At 42.4% G+C, this 22,569-nt stretch overlaps 1 protein-coding gene across 2 annotated transcripts; it reads right to left on the reverse strand.

Moving 5' to 3' along the window:
* Positions 1-469: 469 nt before the first annotated feature.
* Positions 470-22,462, reverse strand: taf1c (TATA-box binding protein associated factor, RNA polymerase I subunit C). Of its 2 annotated transcripts, XM_033031492.1 has the most exons (14): positions 22,149-22,462; positions 17,234-17,330; positions 14,385-14,494; positions 13,483-13,578; positions 11,574-11,644; positions 9,728-9,975; positions 7,390-7,518; positions 6,293-6,410; positions 5,960-6,031; positions 4,479-4,614; positions 4,254-4,382; positions 3,454-3,631; positions 2,519-2,656; positions 470-2,189 (listed from the first exon to the last, which is right to left on the reverse strand). In XM_033031492.1, exons 1-14 carry the CDS (start codon positions 22,284-22,286, stop codon positions 892-894), a joined length of 2,958 nt encoding a protein of 985 aa, XP_032887383.1. In that variant the 5' UTR covers positions 22,287-22,462; the 3' UTR covers positions 470-891. The 2 variants fall into 2 exon arrangements, with proteins under 2 accessions (XP_032887383.1, XP_032887391.1); XM_033031500.1 differs by lacking the exons at positions 14,385-14,494; positions 17,234-17,330; positions 22,149-22,462 and adding an exon at positions 12,545-12,711.
* Between the last annotated feature and the right edge of the window lie 107 nt (positions 22,463-22,569).

Genomic DNA, 22,569 nt, shown 5'->3' on the forward strand with positions numbered 1-22,569 from the left:
TGTCATCCGCAAACTTGGAGATGTGACATTGGTTTAAAGTGAAGGGGAAAAGATTTGATAGGAATCTGAGGGGTAACTTTTCCACACAAGGGGTGGTGGGTGTATGGAACAAGCTGCCAAAGGTATTTGAGGCTGGGACAATCCCAACGTTTAAGGAACAAGTACATGGATAGGACAGGTTTGGAGGGATATGGACCAAACGCGGGCAGGTGGACTAGTGTAGCTGGCACACGTTGGCCGCTGTGGGCAAGTTGGGCCAAAGGGCCTGTCTCTGTGCTGTATCACTTTATGACTCTATTACTATAATCTTTGGAACATTTGACATTTAAAAATGGTCCATGGTGGTTCAATGGGTTCTGGTTTAAGACAATCCAGAAATAGCATTCCAAGCACTAAATAACACTTCTCTACCTACATCTTGTTATGATTAGGAACGATATGTAGCTACACAAAATACAACCACTGAATGTTCAAAGTAATAAACTTAACTTCTGTCCGTTGTTTTATGAGGAAAAGAAGTTATTTTTATTCATGTAATGAAAGAGTTGTCACCCACATACATAATTTACATTTTATAAAAAACTCAAGACCATTTTCCAAAATCAGTTTGGTTATTATCTTGGTCCAGAAGACAATCAATCATACAATTGTTCAGAAAAAAGGGGACTGAACAATAATAATTTTATCACATCTATGTTTTGTTTGCAAATAAATATTCTGAGTCTAATATTAACAAATTGAAAGATAAAGCAGTCATCTGCTAGTACATTCTTTATATACTTTGGATTTCAGCACAATTATTGTTTTACAAAATAAATGGTCGATTTACATATTTGGCTCAGATACGCAGCAGGCAATTCTTTACAAAATGATAATTCAACATTGTCATTTCTAAAACCCCATTCTGGCCCTTTTCTTTTTTGGCTGAGACGATCCAGACTGACTTCGAGGCACTGGTAGGCAGGACATTTCACAAGTGGATGTCTGTTGTGAAGGTTCGCCCAATGACAGCTGTGTTGAGGAAGCCAACGGCTGTGACCAGCTCATTGTGTCTTCTTGAGAAGCTTGGGGTGGACAATCTTCAAGTGCAGCTAAATAATTTTGAAGAATTTTCTTTCTTTCTTTGGGAACACTGAACAACTGCATTGTTTGTAAAAATGCCGGTGTTGGTGTTTGGATCTGATCTATACCAGACACATTGGGTTGAACGTCCAACTCTGGTCCACAATCTTCAGTAACTCTCTCAACTGACATTTCTAGAGATTTATTGGATAGGATATTACTTTCTGATCCAGATAAATAATCACTTTGTTCTGAATCCACCACAGAAGATCTATTCCAGCCTGAAAAATCGTTGAAGTCTGCCAAACCAGACACTGAGGATGTGAAGCTCCCCGTAAGTCCTCTTCGTTGGCCCGCTCGAGATAACTTCTCCCGCCTTCTTTTTGCTCGCAACGCTCTGACTTTTTTGTCCCGGTTCACATCCAATTTTTCTGCCCACCACTCATTCCACTTACCCTCCCACGATGCCGTAAGTCTTTCACTCAACTCATCCCTCCACACTGAAGGATCCACAACATCTGGGAGACTGACAGGATCAAGTATTGGAAAGGTATTATGGCAAAGCACTTCCTTCTTCTCCATAACTGCTTTCATTTGATTCCATATTTCTCTGTACGTGTCATTTGATTCTTTATCATTACTAAATGCCTTGTGCAAGAACAGACGCTTTGTATTGACGACAGAATATTTTTGAAGTGCTTCACAGCCATTTGGAACTTGCACTTGCTTTTTTAAGAACGACTTCATCCACTTTCGGCACATGACAAGAGCAGCACCACTGGGCGTTGAAAGTGTATTGGTACCCTGCTTGGTCAATGGTTGTAATCTTTGATTATCCACTACCCTTGATGGAGAAGCTTCATCCTGTCTTTCACTTTCACCCAGCGCCAGATCATGCGCTTGCCTTAGTTCTGGGCCACGATTTATTGATTGTACCCCATCACCCAAAGTAGCACCATCTGGTTCATGTTCACTTCCAGTGGTAGTTCTTGTGGCTTGTAATGTCCTTTTCCCATCAGCTGACAACCTCTGAGGGGCCAGAGTCTGGTAAAATAGGTCTCCGGCCACATTCAGCTGAAACAAAGACAACGTCTTTTTGCCACGAGCGTGGTAAAGTGTCGCAAGTCCTGCAGAACAAAATAAACATAAAATTATGATTATCACAAACAATGTAAATAGCTACAAATTGATTCAAAACCCTAGTACCCTTTGTTGTTAGAAACCCTTTGTTGTTAGAAGCCAAAATGGTTTTATTTACAGTAACTATGATCTTCCATCAGCACAGTGAAACATCACCTCTGTTATTTTGATTCATAATCTTTCAGTATTTCATTTTAGAAATCTTAATACCTAAAATTATAAATTAATATATTATGAACTGACAATTGCAACATGTTTGGTATTTATCCCCGAGATCATTAAAATAAAAAAATAAAAAAATAAAAACAGATCTCACCTGCCGCAGCAGATTGAAGTCTCTCAGCAACCACTTCATTTAAGGGGGGCATCCTAACTGGCAAGTGTGGCATTATGTCATAAATACTGGAGAGTTTCTGTGGAGGCCCAAATGACTGGCAAGGCAGCTGTGTCCCACCTAGCAAAATAAAATGTATAGTAAATCAGTCCAGCAGTACAATATATATGGAGTTTCAAACAGCTTTTGCGCAAAGAAAATAAAACAATTAATTCCATAACTTTCTAGACGGCTTTTCCAAGTGAGTGGAAGGAAATCAACAATGTAAATAGCTACAAATTGTTTCTGAAAGTCTCTACTCAAGGATATGATGCATATTTCTGCCTCCAAGAGAAAAATTATAGCTTCCCCATATCTCCACACTTGGTCCATTGCCACCTTTGACCAAATGATTCAAATTAATGTCTAGCCACTTAAATGCAGTCAGTAATCCAGCTTTAACTACTCTCTTAGGCAGTGCATTCCAGGTACTTGCGTCTCATGGGCAAGAAGATGCCACTCATACCTCCTCTAAAACTCTTCCCCCTTATCCTAAATCTATATCCTCCCCCGCCCATTTGTACCTGCCTCTGACATGGGAAACGTTTCTTGCAATCTACCCTATCTATATCCTTCAAATTTATACACCATAATCATGTCTCCTCTTAACCTCCTCCACTCCACAAAAAACAGATTTAGCTTCTCCAGTCTCCCCTAATAACTAAACTCCATCCCAAATAACAATCCTGGTGAATCTCCTCTGCACCACCTCCTATATTCACACATCTTTCCCTATAGCATGGCTACCAGAACAGAATGCAGTACTGCAGCTAAGATCTGGCCAATGTTTCATATAATTGGAGCATAGTCTAACGACTTCTGTATTGCTGAGGCCAGTATTCCATAGGCCTTCTTGAGATTGGTTTGAAATTAATCACCTGAATATTGCAGAAGTAACACCTCTTGAGTACGCTGAGTGCCTAAAACAATCTTGTTTGTTCTGTTCGTTACTGCCCCACTGACAACTTGTGCAAACATTGGTGGTGATTCCAACATATGGTTCCATTTCAGAACGGGTACAGTAGTGAATCGTTCATCCACAATGTAGGCAGAATACTGCATTTGAAAAAGCATTAGTTAGTATTCAAGCAGCGTGCACCATCTACAATAAATACCAATTTCAAATTTTGCACAATTAGGGGAAAAAAGTTTTTAAAAATAAAACATGACTTCACAAATAGCAAGGTGCAGAACTAAATTGCCAATAAATCTTTGCTTTAATTTTGTACTATTCATTTCATTTTGTCTTCCACCAGGATCACTGGCTCATCTTTATGTAAATATCAAAATACATTTTTGCAGGCTTTTTACTTGTGAAGTGCAGAAGAATCTTATCCCATTTCCTCATGACAAATGTTAAAACATGAAAATTAAAACAAATTATATTAATGCTCAATTACTCTTTTATAGCAAACATAATAGCAATCAGCACAAACAAAACCTCAAAAAACAAATGAAATAAATAGAGGAAGAAATGCTAACAAGGGCACTTAAAATAATTAATGACTGAAGAAAAACAAAATCCCGTCACTTCAACTCAAGCTTCATAATCTGCCCTTCAAAAACAATAAGACACACATTTGTCACCAGGTGGCATCATTTAAGTTTGTGTTTGACATTCTTTATGACAATTAGAGACTCAGAGAATTGAAAATATACAAGATAAAAGGACACAGACCTGTGTGGTAATTAGATAATGGTACGGATTTACATCTCGTAGGTGTTTGGGAAAAATCACACGTTCACCTTTTTGGCAGTCAGCGGTGGCTCCAATTTTAAACAAGGTTTGGTTATAGGTGTCACCAGCCTAAATAAAAACATTTAGATAATCTAAAAAATTACAGAATATTCCTGAATCCATTAGTTCTAAAACTGTAATGAAATAAAATTAAATACTTCTTACCCTTGCATCGGTTAAGTCAAGTCCAGTTCTGTCAGCATACATATACACCCGTGGGTGAGCTGTGAAGTCACACCACCTCCATGGTAATTGAGCATTGAAGTAGAGGTTCTCAGTTTCTTTTCTTATTTTCTGAAGGCTAAGGTCAAAAGGGAAAGGGACCTGTGCATTAAAAGATTTATCTACAGATTAAATCTTAAGATAAAGTGCAGTGTACCATACAACACAAGCATATGTCTACAAACAAATTGAAATCTTTGCAGACTCATCAGTCTACATGGCCTTTGTATAGGGAATATGCTATTCCTGTTTAGTCATGTGTAGGAAGGAACTACAGATGCTGGTTTACACCGAAGAGAGACACAAAATGCTGGAGTAACTCAGCAGGACAGGCAGCATCTCCTGATAGAAGGAATGGGTGACATTTTGGATCAAGACCCTTCTTCAGAAGACGACCTTTCATCTGAAAAGGGGTCTCGACCCGAAACGTCACCCATCCCTTCTATCCAGGGATGTCTGTCCCGCTGAGTTACTCCAGCATTTTGTGTCTCTCTCTATTTAGTCATGTTAGGCCTTCACAATGACTCAATGAGCAAAGGGCAAGGGAAGAAATGGTTTCCCCCAATCAACATCTGAAGATTACACCAAAAGAGAAGGGATCAATTCCACATAAGGGGTTGAGCAAAACAAATGGATGCCAACAGCATATGCCATAAAAAAAATGTTTAATAGAAAGCCAAAAATATACACAAATTATTGCACTTCATTTGACAGATCAAAATCAACACAGAACATATTATTTTGTAACAGCTGATAACTGCAAGATTGAGGGGGACATTTGTAGCTTTGCAGAACTAAGGAACTGTTAAATGATTCTATATAATTCAGAAAAGCCTCCCCATGCTACAATTTATGGTCACCAGAAAGAGTCACACCTTAGGCCAGTAGAATACTGAAGCTTGAAAGAAAATAGTTTTCTCTATTTTCTCCCTTGAAATTTGATTCTATCTGCTATTTTGACAGAACATGCTCACTAGGATAAAGAGACTGAAACTGATGAAAAAAACCATTGTCATTGTTTTTAACCAAAATAGGTATCAATAGGATCAAACAGGTGTTCTCTGTGAAGGCAACAATGATTATTGGCAAATAAAGGCGAGATGTTCAATGATTTGTATTGCCAAAAAGCAAACCAAATGTGCAATTAAGTCTATAATAATGTATTCTATGCAATACACCAGTTGCCAACATTTATCCTTTGTGCCTATGCATTAAAGTTATTTGAAATCTGACCAAAATAAAACTACTGTTTACTGTCAAAATGTATTTTGCAATTGGTAAAGATTTTACTTGAATAAATCACTGGATATATAATTGAAAGAATAAAAAGATCCTACATTTTCAACTTGAAAGAAGAAAATATTTTACTCTACATTTACATAATTAACTTAGTCTTTAGGAAGTTGAAGTGCATTTGCATTTACCCTTTGTCCAGGATCCAAAGATAGGCAGCTCCACACTCACTGGCAATTACCAGCTCTCCAGGCACATGAGGACTGAAATAAAAGGATAAAAGATTATAACGAAACAAATTTAACAGTACACTTTTATTACCCCATAATTTCTATGGGAGATTATCAATGGAACATCTCAAAAGACAAGGGAAATGTTTTAACATCTTTTTACTTAAGTGGCACGATTTATATTGAAGAGCCCCATGTTCCACCTTACTAATATGTTTAGACTAATCCCATGTACATTAAAAGTCCTTAGTATTAATATTCCAGTAAATATAGGATTCTGATCATAATCCTTACCTGACATTAATGCATGTGGCCATTTGTTCTGTCTGAACCAATTGTAAGGCAGATGGATTAATTTCATGAGTGAGTCTCCATACCCCACAATGATAATCAGAGCGAACCCCTACAAAAACTGCCGTTTGGAAAAGTTTGGAGAAGTTTAGTTTAAAAATTAAAACTATAATCCATGTATCAAAAGGGAAGGAATGACAACTAAATAAATAGAATGCTTAATTATATACACAGTACCAGATATACTTTGATGTAATAGAGGAAGTCTGTCAAAAACTTCCTGAAAGTGACAACACGTAGATAGATTGGTAAAGAAGGCATATGGTGTGCTTGCTTCCATAGGCAGTATAATTGAGAATAAGTGCCAGGAAGTCAGGATGCACCAATATATGACTTTGCTTAGTTACACTGCATTTGGAGTATCGCCCGCAGGTCTGATCGCCCCATTACAGGAAGGATGTGGAGATTTTGGAGAGGCACCAGAATGATGCCTGGATCAGGGGCTATTAGCTACAGGGACAGATCGGACGGACTTGAAAGTTTTCTCTGGAGCACCACAGGTTGAGGCCAGAGACCTGATAGAAATATATAAATTTACGACTGGACTAGGTTAGATAGTCGGAATCTTTTTCCCAAGATGGAAAAATACTGGAGGGCATAGCTTTAAGGTGAGTGGGGCAAAGTTTAAAAGAGACGTGTGGGGCAATTTTTTTTTTAAAACAAGGGCGGCGAGTGCAGTACATGCTGCTGTGGATGGTGGTTGAGATTTTAGATCAGCACATGGATATGCAGGGATTATGTCCAGCCAGATGAGAGATGGTCTTGGCATCATGTTAGGCACAGATATTGTAGGCTGAAGAGCCTGTTCTTCACATTCTCTTACATTATTTGGTACGATTCAAATTCTCTGCCACTGATGATATTTATAACAGGAAGACTCTACTGTGTAAATAGTTATCATAATTACTATATTACACTGTCATTTACACTGCTTTAGGATACCAGCATGCTAATATAAATGCAAACATTTATTTTTTCCATTAAAAGTACAATTTGTAAAATTAATATTATAAATTTCACTAGTTTACATCTGTAATTACCTTCTTCATCCAAAGCACTGGAGTTGATTTGATGGATTCTACCCTTCAACTTAAATTTCACTGGCTTAAACTTTGCATCAAATTTTGGCGTTTTATCTTGCTCACAACGTAGTGCGATTTTGTGGAAATCTGATGCTTAAGCATAAAGGAAATTTAACAAGACGGTTTTCCACATTTCATACCTCTCATTGATTCACCAGCAGAATGGTAAACTTGAAAATCTGACTTTATAGCGTTCTGATCATAAAACTCTCTAGTTATCATGCGTCTGTGACTGTGCCTTACTTGTATATTAAACTTATCTTTGGTGGAGACCCAGGTTCAGATACTAAATTCAGTAAGTAATGATACTTAAGATTCTACCCCAAACACCCAATTAACGATTGCTAAAATAGCATGGTGCAATTTCAAAATAAAATTTGAAAAAAAGTTTTAAAACAAAAATGGAGAAATGGCAATTTGGCTCTTGCCCCAATGTCAGTATTATGGATTAAAACTCAGGTACTTAATGTAGGCTGACCATTTGCTGCCTTAATGCAAAAATGTTGTATTACTTAAATGCCATATTTTAGTAAGATATTAAAAGGAGATTCAATTGTTATGTTCACTAACACAACAGCCTACCATGGCAAAATGTTAAAAAAATACAGAGGATTCCCCTCCAAAGCATTTTCATTCCTTGATTTCGTCTTAATTAGCTTACTTGATCTCTTTCTGTACCTGGGTCCCTGACGTGAGAAATCAGTTGCTGTATTTGTCTACAAAAATAGTAAATGCACTTCAAATATCACGTGAAGCACTGTGGATGGAAGAAGGCACTGTTGCTCTTTCCCCTCTGCTTTTGATTGCTGCAAGTAGCTAGATTTCTCCTACAGCCTTATTCAATAATGCCACTAAGCTATTAGTTAACATCCTAAACAGAATCTTACAAAAGTGAGGAACAACATTCGACCCATCAGATCCATGTCAAATCTTTGAAAACTATTCAATTAACTCCATTTGGGATCTTGGGATTCGCCTTCTGCTTAAGCTCTTTGCTCCTCTCGGGAGCATAGGCCATTGACAAATGTCCTCCACCTCACTCGGTTTTTGGCAGTTCTTTCGAGATCTCCCCAGTTGAGCCCACTCTCAGACATTTCTGTCTGGACACCTCTTCTCCAGTTGTTCCTGGGGCGACCACTTTTCCATTTTCCTTGGGGATTGGTGATGTTTGTGGCAGGTTTCCTGAGGGTGTGTCCAATCCAACTCCATTTTCTCCTTTGAATTTGTAAGTCAATGGGCTCCTGGCTTGTTCTTTTCCACAGGTCCACATTTCTTACTTTGTCTCTCCACCAGATGTCAAGATCTTGGCAATATTTCCCTGTATAAACCTGATATAATTTGCCCAATATCCTACTAATTAAACTGCGCGTTGGCATCATTTCATAATCAATGGAAAGGTTGAAGCATAGGGGACAATTAGCTTGTTACATCCAACCTGGCTCTATATAAATGCACTCAAGCCATTTCCATTCCTCTGCCTTCTACTACAAACATGTTAATTCTTTATTTTCAGATATATAAAGCGGCAAAGGGCTGGAGTAACATCAATGGGTCAGGCAGCATCTCTGGAGAACATGGATAGGTGACGTTTTGGGTTGAGACCCTTCCCAGCCCAGTACATCACATTTCCACGTTCTCCAGCGATGCCATCTAAACGTCTGAGTTATTCCAGCACATTTGTCTTTTTTTGCAAACCAGCATCTACATGTCCTGTTCCTACATTCATTTTTACCTCACTTCTCTTCAGGCCCTCATGCAAATTAATTTATTCTACATCCCCCGTTTCTTGACCCTTTTGCCACTAAGATAACAAATAAAGCTATATTATATGGCACTGCACATTTTTAAACTATAATATAAAACAATGAATGTACTAAGATCTCCCCCATTGGTGGGTTATTATATTTGACTAACAATACGATTTCTAATTACCAACATGGGCTGAACTTTTCCCACCTAGCTAGAGCTCAATTTCACAACTTCCAACTCAAGACTACACCTCCATTTTAAAATCAAGATTCTAGTTTTGAATTTCTATACCAGATTGCCTCTCATATTTCCGTAAGCCTCTTTCAGTTCTTCTAACATCCAAGATCATAACATGTTTCTAGTGTTGGCCTCTTGAAATCCTGGATGCCCTTGCCCTTCACATAATGGTCATGGGTTCTGCTGTCAAGTCCCAAAATTCTGAAATTTCTACTCCAAAAAGTTTTCATTCCTCAACTTTAGGATGCTTTTTAAAAACTCTTTTGTACGAAGCATTTAGTCATGTGATAAGATCGACTGAAAAGGATACTAAGCAAGTTCATGGACGTGCTGCTGGGATAGATCAAACATCCTTCTTCAAAACGGGTTCCTTTGGAAAAAGGGCAATATACCAGAGCTCCTCCAGTGGCTGCATTATCAAACAGAATTTTGTTTCTTTGAATCTTCATTTCTTCATGAATATTTTCTGCCAACAAGTTTGGCGGAATGTCAAAAATAGACTCCCGCAACAACAAATTTAGAAGTCTTGCACGTTTACTTGCACTGGAAAGTGGGCATCTATATAAAGACCATACATTAGAATAAATGGTAGAACAGGGGGTCTATAAATTTCTTTAGATCTTAATAAAATTGACATACAATATAATATGCATTGGAGGTTTTTAGCATAACACATGCTAATAAATACTACAGGAAGTTTGTTTCTACTCAACAACTTCACATAAGAGATTAGTTTACAAACTTAAAGCACACGGCATTGGGGGTTCAGTATTGATGTGGATAGAGAACTGGCTGGCAAACAGGAAGCAAAGAGTAGGAGTAAACGGGTCCTTTTCACAATGGCAGGCAGTGACTAGTGGGGTACCGCAAGGCTCAGTGCTGGGACCCCAGCTATTTACAATATATATTAATGATCTGGATGAGGGAATTGAAGGCAATATCTCCATGTTTGCGGATGACACTAAGCTGGGGGGCAGTGTTAGCTGTGAGGAGGATGCTAGGAGACTGCAAGGTGACTTGGATAGGCTGGGTGAGTGGGCAAATGTTTGGCAGATGCAGTATAATGTGGATAATGTGAGGTTATCCATTTTGGTGGCAAAAACAGGAAAGCAGACTATTATCTAAATGGTGGCCGACTAGGAAAAGGGGAGATGCAGCGAGACCTGGGTGTCATGGTACACCAGTCATTGAAAGTGGGCATGCAGGTGCAGCAGGCAGTGAAGAAAGCGAATGGTATGTTAGCTTTCATAGCAAAAGGATTTGAGTATAGGAGCAGGGAGGTTCTACTGCAGTTGTACAGGGTCTTGGTGAGACCACACCTGGAGTATTGCGTTCAGTTTTGGTCTCCAAATCTGAGGAAGGACATTATTGCCATAGAGGGAGTGCAGAGAAGGTTCACCAGACTGATTCCTGGGATGTCAGGACCGTCTTATGAAGAAAGACTGGATAGACTTGGTTTATACTCTCTAGAATTTAGGAGATATTGTGGCCCGATTTATGATGTATTTTAGGGCATGTTTGGAGCTAAGTTTCTTGCGCAGAAGCTTAGTTTTTAGTTTAGTTTTGGACCAGCATGGTGAAGGCATACCCTTTGACCATGCGGAGTGTAACGGAGACACGAGGAGTTTTCTAACCTTTAAAGCGATAAGCTGGAGTTCGATGAAGATTATAGTGTACGAGTCGGAAGAAGGTTGGACGTATACCTTATTGTTTTTCAACAATAAAGAATATATTAATCAAAAGACTATGAAGATTTATCTGTGAAGAAGCTCTGAAGGTCCCCGACGGAGAGCTCGCATGCGTATAACGACATTCCCCTTAACCATGTAGTCCACAGCGGCTAGAGGGAGTAATCTCTTGCACGATATAAAAATCTGCCTCTACAGTATGAACTAGAGAAATCATTTTGCACAGATTATTGATGCTAGAAATTGACACAAGAAGAATATGCTGGAAAGATTTAACAGATCAGGCAGTGTCAAGAGAAACAGTCTTTTCATTTCACAAACCATTTCCCTAGATCAATGATCTGGAACATGAACTGTTCTCTCTCCATAGATGTTACCCTGCGGGACAGGCAGCATTTTTATGATGAAATTCTGTAAAGAGATGATTTAACACTGTGTTCCCTCCTCTAATAAATTGAAGTGACTTACTCTCTCTTTTTTATTCGTTCTGTGAATATCTTCAGATTGTTAACATTTATTGCTGTCTTTCTTGCTTTTCCCTTGAAGAAAGAACACAGTTACAGACGAATGCGCATTTTAGACAATTCCTCTGCACTGATACAGGTGCAACGATGAAACCTCTGAACGCAAAATTAAAAAAGGGGTTTCTAACAAAATCAAGCCTTCCAAATTCAAAAGCTGTAGGCTCCATTGAATTTAGGGAAACAAACAGGCAACAGCAATTTACAATAAGCAGTAGATTGCTGAGGAGTATAGCAGAACAAATAAGTCTGTGCATTACCACAGATTCCTATGCAACAAAACAGGTGGTTAAGGAACTTTATGCAGCACTCAGGTTGCCCTTTTTTTAATAGGCTGAGAATAGATAACCAGATTAAAGAGGTGCTGCAACATTCCAAAGCAAGGAGGAATAGCACCTCATATTCTGCATGGGTAGCTTGGTGTGGAAGTCGAATTTTTCAATTTTAGGTAACCTCTAACGAAAACACCCCCCCCCCCCATTTTCTCCACCACCACCCCTCTTTCCTCCCACCCCCTGCCTCCCCTGGACTCTCACCTATATCTCCCTTCCACTGCCCCCCAACCCCTCTATTTTCCTCCCCCTGACTTCACAAACTTTTCAAACCTGTCTCATACCCACTGTTCATATTTCTGGCCTTTGTTTTAACCTTCTACCTGTTAAAAAAAAACAAAAACTCTTCTGTGTCAATCTATTACCTGGCATGCATTGTCATGTTTCTTCTAACCCCCCCCCCCCCCCTCCACAATTTGTCTGAAGAAGTCTCAACCTGAAGCGTCACCTATCCATGTTTTTCAGAGATGCTGCCTGACCCGAGTTAATCCAGCACCTTGTGTCCTTTATCTATCAAACCACAGATCAAGAGCCAAGATTAAGTTGGGGAGCTCAGTGTAGTAATAAAACTATGGCCAAAGCTCACCCGACAGTGATGTAAACTTCCAAATGTCAATGTATTTGCAGCGATTCTTAACTTCAACACAATCTGGGGAAAGCAGAATTGGACTGTGGACAGCATCAGGCAAATGGTCAAGCCAGACATCCAGGCTGTTCATATAACTATTGGTTCCGATATCTTACAGGATTAAGCTGTTGCAACAGAACAATGATAATTTAATAACAACCCCTGCTGCTTCAAAAGATTATCTAGAAGTCTCATTGCGATAGAGGAAGCCCATGTGTTGAAAATGAAGACAAAATACAAATAACAATGGGTGAATAGGTGGCCGGACTCCAGTTTTATCTGTTTATCATAACCCAGAATGTAGTGAATATTAGCAAAAATCCATCAACCCTGTTTTTTTTCCTCCCCATTTTGCTCTGCTTCAGCATTACTAATAGGTGTAAATTGTCTTTTGAGACATCACCTATCTTCATGTACCTTCATGTGTAAATACTATCACTATTACAGTCATATTAACCAAAACAAAAAAATTAAATTCCAGACATATACATAATTCCAGTTCGGAAACTGGCATTTTCCCTTTCCCTAAACTAACTAAATGCAAAACTGAACAGTTGGCTTGAAGTTTATTCTAGTGCAATTTTTGTGTTATTCTGATTATTTACAACTTAACTATTGCTGCACTTTAATATTTTGATTCTAGTCCAAGAGGGTTTCCACCAAAGAAATAATAAAATTGTTCAAAATTCTATGCAGTGGTTTGCAAGTATGTGCAAGGCAGAAATGTTGGATATAAATTGGTTTCTGGAACAATTCACCCACAGTAAGATCACATTCCATTTGTCTTACATTTGTACACATTTCTAAATGCAACATTTAGCCACTTTAAATTCAAAGTAGCTTGTCTCAGCCCAGTATCAAGCGGGAACAAGGTAGTATTTAAAAATAATTCTTACCCTGAGGACACTTTCACCAAAATAGAAGTGCTCTTCTAGAAGTTTGCCCATTGAGCCAAAGGCATCATTATAGTGATCAAGGAAGAAGTTAGCCATCTTTAAAGTTAGAAAAGGAATACTAGTGACAGCATTCAAGACAAATCAAAATAAAACAAACTGCCGTATTTCCCGGCAATGAAGACACACCTGCGTCGAAGACGCACCCCACCACCTCCACCAGTTGCGCCTGCGCCAAAGGACTGCGTGGCTGGCTGGGCCGGCAGAAGGCGCTGAGGTGGCGGACGATCCACTGTCCGGTCCAGGTGGCCGCTCACAGCCACCCGAGCCATTTCCCTCCCCGGCCACAATGCTGTGGTTCTGCACCGAGTTGCTGGCATGATATCCGACCCCCTCCTTCTCAACGCTCCTGCCATCCCCGCAACTTTACCCCTGGAGGCCCAGCCAAGTTTACTACTTTGTGCAGCACAGGCCATGCTGACCTGGGCTAGACTCCCCACACGCTGCGGAAAGGAACTTTGTGTGTATGTGCTAGAGAGGGACCAGCAGAGATTCACCAAATTGTTGCTTGGGATGGAATGTTTCAACTATGAGACTACAAAATGGCCAGGGGTTGAAGGGAGTCATGAGAGGCATAGATGAGGTCTATAGAAATATATCCCATGGTACAGATGTCTATAACCAGAGGATTTACAGTGAGGATTAAGAGATTTAGAGGAGGTGATGATAGCAGAGGCACTCTCCCAATATTTGAATCACCATGCACACTAGCATATGGACCTAGTGTTAATAAATATAATTTGTATAGATAGGTATCTGATGTTTCTAACATGCATGAGATAAGATAACATAACATGAGATAAGTTTTCATTTTAGCCAAATTTACAACTTTTCTCAAAACAAACCTGCTCTGTGAAATTAAGTGGGCACATTGTCATTGCTTCTCCTTCTCCACCTGTCGTTATCCTCCCAGTATATGTAAGTTCCTCTAGACTTACTGGATGGAACTTGCAACCTTAAGAGGAAATGAAGCATTGTTTAGGAACAATTTAACAGGCAAACAAACGCTTTTCACTGTACCTCAGTATACGCGGCAATAATAAACCAAACTCCATAATGTTTGGGACAATGACCCATCATTAATTAATTTGTCTCTGTACTCCACAATTTGAGATTTGTAATAGAAAAAAAAAAAAAATCATATGTGGTTAAAGTGCACATTGTTAGATTTTAATAAAGGCCATTTTTAAACATTTTGGTTTCACCATGTAGAAATTACAGCAGTGTTTATACATAATCCTCCCCCATTTCATGGCACCATAATGTTTGGGACACAGCAATATCATGTAAGTGAAAGTAGTCATGTTTAGTATTTTGTTGCATATCCTTTGCATGCAATGACTGCTTGAAGTCTGCGATTCATGGACACCACCAGTTGCTGGGTGTCTTCTCTGGTGATGCTCTGCCAGGCCTGTATTGCAGCCATCTTTAGCTTATGCTTGTTTTGGGGGCTAGTCCCTTTCAGTTTTTTCTTCAGCATATAAAAGGCATGCTCAATTGGGTTCAGATCAGGTGATTGACTTGGCCACTCAAGAATTCACCATTTTCTAGCTTTGAAAATATGTTATTTCTTATATTTCTTATATGACTAAATGTTTTTTTTTGAAAAAAGATAGGAATGAGATTTAAAATACTTTCTCTTTTGCTTGTGTGTATTTCACGACTAACTTCAATGTCGATTGACCATTGTATTACTGGGCACATTATGTTATAACGTGCACAGATGAGAAAAAATAACAGAAATTCTTGATAATTTTATTTTTCTTGAAATTGATGACTCCACATCTGTTCCAAAGGATCCATCTTTTCCCAGTATCATGGCTAACTGATCATCCTTTCTGAGAGTTTATGATGCATAGTGTTCTATCATAGGAATTTCAGTTATACCCAATCTTGTCCCCATCCACCATCTCCATATACAGACACTCCCAGACTTATGCAAGGGTTACGTTCTGTAAACCCTTACGCAAGTCAGAATTTACACAAGTTGGAAACACAATAAAACTAGATAGAAACCAAGAACTGCAGATGCTGGAGTATGTAAAACCTGAAGAAGTGCCCCCACCCGAAACGTTGCCTATCCATGTTCTCCAGAGATGCTGCCTGACCTGTTGAGTTACTCCAGCACTGTGTGTCATTTCACCTTAAGACTCGGTGATGTCACTGGTCTGCATCAGTGAGCTGCCACAGTCCAGTTGATGCAGCTGTTGTTGTGGCTCACGTTATAGTCCATTTTGTAGACCCTGGCCAACACCGCTTTTTTCAGGGTAGGACACACTCGGTCACCGTGGGGCTTCCTTTCCTCTAACCAGCTGCCGCTTGTGCCTGGGGCTACAATGTGAGCTGCAACAACAGCCGTGTCAACTGGATTGTGCAGCAGCTGGTGCAGAAGAGCTCACAAGTGCACCCAGTGGAAGATGTTGGCGACTTGGCTGCAGGTTTCTCTCCACCACCTACCTCATTCCCACTCGTTTTCCCAGTGTCACACTGAGAGTGGCCAAAACAAGAAGAGCAGCGAGCCCAGACAACATTTTTATATCTACGAAGCAGGCAGGAAACGCTAGTCTGAAGAAGGATTTCGGACCGAAACGTTGCCTATTTCCTTCACTCCATAGATGCTGCTGCACCCGCTGAGTTTCTCCAGCTTTTTTGTGTACCATTGATTTTGATTCTCTTTGCAGAAGCTCTTTGACATGCTACGTGATTCCAACAGTTTGTTTTTCTAATACAGAGCTTGCGACTTCAGATTTTTTTGGCTCTGGTTCCCAATATCTATCTTCTATATACTTTTAAAACTGTGTGGCTGCCTGGCTGACTTGTGGCTGCCAGCCTGTGGGTGCCAGCCTTTGATTCGTTGCCACGACAACCCCCGACCCACAAACACCCTGCTTTTTCCCATTTCGGTACAGATTTCACTTTTCATTACAAGTATTCACTCCTCATTAAATTTCGTCGTGTTTATGTACACAATTTTAATCAAATCCTTCTCCCCCCCCCCCCACCTCCCCCCTCACTTTGTCGCCTCCTGCTGGCCAGCGACCATAACGGCTGCTGGTGCCCGCATCTCGCCTCAAAGATGCCATTTAAAAACAGCCGCACTGCTGATTCCTGTGGGGGCTACGGGTAGGTATATCCATACTATTACTAAAACTCTCATCTTGACCACTTCCGGTCTGAATTGTAATTAAATTTGCGCAAAAACGATCCCCCATAGCGCTACGATTTTTTGCCACCTTATTCACCATTCTTCTCTGCTGCAAGTCAAATAAGTTTTGTTCCGATCGGTGAAATAGTACAAAAGTTATGAAGTTATAAAAATCGTAGAAACCGCCCCTTCTGGAACCCGCTGTCATTAACACGGCGAGGAGAATAAAAAACTGAAGGGGCAGAGTGCGTTGAGCAGCTTGCAGATAGTGTGCAGCTCCCAGGGACTCGGCAGCTCACGGGGACTGGGCAGCTCGGGTAGAGTGAGCAGCTCGCGGAGACTGCAGCTCGCGGAGACTGTGCAGCTCGCGGAGAGTGTGCAGCTCGCGGAGAGTGACCAACGTGCGGGCTGCTTCTGCGGCAACCAGCACGACCAGCTGGAAGCTGATGACCACCCCCCCTCACACCCCCCTTTCCCCCTTCCCCACACCCCATCCCCCCCCCCTCAATGGTATTAGCACCTTATCTAATAAAATCAAATTTTCATTACCTGTTTTGGCAGGAAGTAGCGGAATTGGAACAGGTTCCAATGGTTCCCAGTTCTCTCGTTTCAAACTTTTCTGGGCAACCCATTTCAATTCTGTTTCCTACAACAGCAATGGTGTGCAATTGTAGACAAACATTAAAAAGTGATTCAAGAAAATGTAACAATTAAACATTAGTGCTAACAAAAAAACATATCCTTTAGAGTGACCAGAAATTCTGATAATTCATTTATACCTCACTGAAGCCTATATATAGCATCTTAATTTTGAGAGATGCTTAAACAACTATATAATAGACATTGGTGAAATCATAACAGAAAACTTATTTAAGATGGGATGTCAATGTGTAGGAAATAATTCAGAAAAACATTATTAGACAGGCAGTTGTTTAAGAAGAAACTGCAGATGCTGGAAAAATCGAAGGTAGACAAAAATGCTAGAGAAACTCAGCGGGTGAGGCAGCGAAGGAATAGGTGATTTCTCGGGTCGAGACCCTTCTTCAGACTGATGTGGGGGTGCGCGGGAAGAAAGGAAGTGGCGGAGACAGTGGGCTGTGGGAGAGCTGGGAAGGGGAGGGGAGAGGGATGGAGAGGGAGAAAGTAAGGACTACCTGAAATTGGAGAAGTCAATGTTCATACCGCTGGGGTGTAAACTACCCAAGCGAAATATGAGGTGCTGCTCCTCCAATTTATGGTGGGACTCACTCTGGCCATGGAGGAGGCCCAGGACAGAAAGGTCGGATTCGGAATGGGAGGGGGAGTTGCTGAGCAACCAGGAGATCAGGTTGGTTATTGCGAACTGAGCGGAGGTGTTCGGCGAAGCGATCACCAAGCCTACGCTTGGTCTCTCTGATGTAGAGCAGCTGACACCTAGAGCAGTGGATGCAATAGATGAGGTTGGAGGAGGTTCAGGTGAACCTCTGCCGCACCTGGAAAGACTTCTTAGGTCCTTGGATGGAGTCAAGGTGGGGGGGGGGGGGGGGGGGGGGTAAAGCAACAAGTGTAGCATTTTCTGCGGTTGCAAGGGAAAGTACCAGAGGAGGGAGTGGTTTGGGTGGGAAGAGACAAATTGACGAGGAAGTTACGGAGGGAGCGGTCTCTACTGAAAGCCGAAAGGGGAGGAGATGAGAAGATGTGACCAGTGGTGGCATCCCATTGGAGGTGGCGAAAATGACGGAGGATTATCTGTTGTATGTGACGGCTGGTAGGGTGGAAGGCGAGGACAAGGGGGACTCTGCCCTTGTTACTAGTGAGGGGGGTGGGGAGTGAGAGCAGAGTTACAGGGTATAGAAGAGACCCTGGTGGGAGCCTCATCTATAGTCGAAGAGGGGAACCACCGTTCCCTAAAGAATGAGGACATCTCCGATGCTCTGGTTTGGAACACCTAATCCTGGGTGCAGATGCGGCGTAGACTGAGGAATTGGGAGCAGGGGATAGAGTCCTTACAGGAAGCAGGGCGGAAAGAAGTGTAGTCCAGATAGCCATGAGTCAGTGGGTTTATAGTAGATCTCGGTGAGTAGTCTGTTACCTGCGATGGAGATAGTCAGGTCCAAAAACGGTAGGGAGATGTCGGAAATGTTCCAGGTGAATTTGAGTGCCGGATGGAAGTTGGTGGTGAAATGGATAAAGTCAGTGAGTTCTGCATGGGTGCAGGAGGTAGCACCAATGCAGTCGTCGATGTAGCGGAGGTAGAGTTCGGGGTTAGGGCCACAGTACGCCTTGAACAAGGTTTGTTCAACATACCCTACAAAGAGGCAAGCATAGCTGGGGCCCATGCGCGTGCCCATAGCTACGCCTTGGATTTGAAGCAAATGGGAGGAGTCAAATGAAAAGTTGTTGAGGGTAAGGACCAGCTCCGCTAGGCGGAGGAGTATCGGTAGACGGGGATTGGTGGGTCTGCCAGGACAGTTAGGTTTGTGGATTTTGGGGAGAAGGTAAATTTGGGGCTGGGGAACGATGAGGTTCTAGGCTTGGGAGGGCAGGGAGCCGGAAGTGATGAAGCCAGTGATAGTGTTTGAGATAATGGCCTGGTGCTCGTCTGTGGGATCATGGTCCAAGGATAAGTAGGAGGAGGTGTCTGAGAGTTGGTGCCTGGCTTCAGTCTTGTAGAGATCAACGTGCCAGACTACCACCGCACCTCCCTTGTCAGCAGGTTTGATCACCAAGTCTGGGTTGTTGCAGAGTGAGTGATGGGCTGTACTTTCCGGGGCGGGGGGGGGGGGAGGAGAGGCTAGTGAGAAAGGGGAGTGGAGAAGTTAAGGCAGTTGATGTCCAGCCGGCAGTTTACAATAAACAGGTCTAAAGCCGGTAGATGGCCATGAGGAGGGGGTCCGTTGGAGACAGGAGAAGGGGTCCTCACTCATTCCCATGGAAAAATACTTGGATGCGGAGGCGACAGAAGAAGAGTTCCACATCGTGGCAGACACGGAACTCACTGGGGTGGGGACGGAGGGGAAGAACGGTGAGGCCTCTGCTGAGGACAGACCATTCGTTATCAAACAGGGGGAGGTCGGGGGGGGGGGAGATGGTGAACACACGGCAAGGATGGGGGTTGGGGTCGGAGGAAGGCAGGTGAGTGGACGGAAGACGAGGCGATGTCTGGTAGGGGGGTGGTGGGTGATCAGGGAGGAGGGGGATATGAGGACATAGTATGGGTGGGGAGAGGCTGTGGTCACATGATTTAAGGGGGAAGGGTAAGACCCAGTAGAACGACCACTGAGGTTCCCTGTGTTCGGGGGGGGGGGGGGGGGGGGGGAGCACTAGTGCCCAGCGCAATCAAACCCTGTGGTGTTAGAGTCTGCAGCTTGAAGACTTCAAGCCTGGTGCTGAGCCTTGGACTCAGGTAAGGCTAGGGCTGCGGCCTGCTGGTGGGCAGTGGAGTGGCGAGGGTCGGTAGAGTCAATGGTGGTGGCCCGCGGGGAATGGAGTCCAGGTCAGCGGGCGAAGCGTAGGAAGTCCCGGTCAGCGGATGGCTGGTGAGGTGGCAAGGTTTGGACGGGCAGGTCGTTTTATGAGGAAACGTTGTACAGACAAGGCTTGCATCTGTTGAAGTTTCTAGGAGTGGAAGGAGATTTCAAAGAAACATACAAGATCCTAAAGACAACAGGATATTGAGATGATGTTTCTATGATCACAAGAATATACACTAAGGTGTTACTTCAATTGTAAGATTGCTCATTTAAGACAGATAAAGGGTGGTAGGTGTATGGCACGAGCTGCCAGAGGAGGTAGTTGAGGCAGGTACTATTGTAACGTTTAACAAACATTTAGACAGGTACATGGATAGAACAGGTTTAGAGGGTTATGGGCCAAACCGAGGCAGGTGGGACTAGTGTAGATGGGATATGTTGGCCGGTGTGGGCAAGTTGGGCCGAAGGGCCTGTTTCCATCATGTAAGACTCTATGACTACGAGTGAAATGTATTATCCCAGTCCAGTCTTTGGGACCTCATCCTCAAAGAAAGGTGGAAAGCAGTCTTGGAATATTTTTAAGGTACAGGTGGATAGATTGGGGAATAGGCTGGTGGAAAGGAATGGAGAGTTACGGTTATAATGAGATCAATGTTTCAATAATACTTCAATGATTTATTAAAGGTCAAGGACTAGAGAGCATAGCTTTAAGATGAAAGGGGGAAAGTTTAAAGAAGTGTGGGGCACTTTTTGTTTTACACAGAAGATGGTGATGGAGGCAGATACAGTAGTAGTGTTTAACATGATTTAGGTAGGCACACGGATATGCAGGGAATGGTAGGATATTCATCATGTGATGGCATAGATTAGTTTATCTTGGCGTTATGTTCGACAAAGATGTTGTGGGCCAAAAGGCCTGCTCCTATGCTGTACTGTTCTATGTTTAATTGGCAGAGAAAGTTTGAGTAGCCAAATGGCTAACCCCCTTTCCAAAAGTGTGGACTGAGCATAGTTTGTCAGCATCAATCTAACAACATCAGCCAAAAAATCCAATAAGAATGCAGACATCTACAATCAAAGAGGAGCAAGGGTGGGGATGGAATTCACCACCACAGATACTAGTTGAAGTAGGTAGTACAAATGCAGTTTGAGGGAGGCTCCTCAAGCAGATGACAGAAAATGTGTTGGCAAGAAAGTATACTAAACACCTTCTTTACCACTCTATCTACTTGTGTTGTCATTTTCAGAGAGCTACGGAATTTGATCCCAAGATCTCTCTCTACATCAATACTGTTAAGGGTTTCCCCATTCAAACTCCCGAAGTGCAACATCTCACACTTGCTCGGATTGAATCGCATCTACCATTTTTTTCATCCATTGCTGGAGCTGATCTATATACCGCAGTAAACTTTGACAGCCTTCCTCACTGTCCACAACTCCACTAAATTTACGTTGTCTAACCCATCTTAGACCAATTCCCTCCAGGGATGAATAAAGTTTTATTGTATCGTATCTACGTCCCAGTCTTTATATAAAGTATATCACAAATGAAAGAGATCCCAGCAGAACTTTGTTCTATAACTTCCCATACTTCCAGTGTCCCCCTCCCTGACTCTTAGTCTAATGAGGGGCCTCGATCCGAAACATCACCTATTCCTTTTCTCCAGAGATGCTTCCTTACCTGCGGAGTTACTCCAGCACATTATGTCTATTTTCCCTGCGGAACATCACTAGTCTCAGATGTCCAGCCAGAATAACATTCTTCCACCACTACCATCATCTTCTATGAGTAAGACATTTCAATGCTGTATGCCTTGGCTATGAAGGGTCTACGCTGATTACTGTAAATGTCAGATGAAGTGGCCAACGTGAGGCAAGGAATTGCCCCTCTAGCCCTCAGCCCGGCTCCAAACGTTGCCACCTCCTCCTTGCTGCAGCTTCCGCCAGGCCTGGCCAAAGGTCATCTTTGCCTTGAACTGTAGTGCAGGAGGGCTGTAATGGAAGACTCTCACCTGCTGCTCCCCGGCCTCCACAACGAAGGGCTGGACGTGCTCGTACCTGCCCCATTCGCCGAGCTGCCGGCGCTGCGCGGCGATGGGGCCCGGGCAGTAGAAGGCGGGGAAGAGCGAGTAGGGGAACGCGCGCTCCATGTGCAGGAAGGAAGGCAGGAAGGGCAGATGCCGGTCTACACGGGAGAAAGGCACAAAGTGCTGGAGTAACTCAGCGGGACGGGCAGCGTCAAAGGGCAGCGTCTCTGGGCGGAGAGGAAGTGACGGGCGACGCTCCGGGTCGAGAACCTTCTCCGTTCTCCATGTGGGTGCGCGCCCACCGCCGTGACGTCACCGGCGCAGCCAACCATCGCTCGCTGTAGGAACTTCGGGCGCAACGTCTTCGCCTGCCACGAGCACCATAGGCGGATTCTGAACCAATGGT

The sequence above is a fragment of the Amblyraja radiata genome, chromosome 1, assembly GCF_010909765.2.
Source record: "Amblyraja radiata isolate CabotCenter1 chromosome 1, sAmbRad1.1.pri, whole genome shotgun sequence".
Classification (NCBI taxonomy): domain Eukaryota; kingdom Metazoa; phylum Chordata; class Chondrichthyes; order Rajiformes; family Rajidae; genus Amblyraja; species Amblyraja radiata.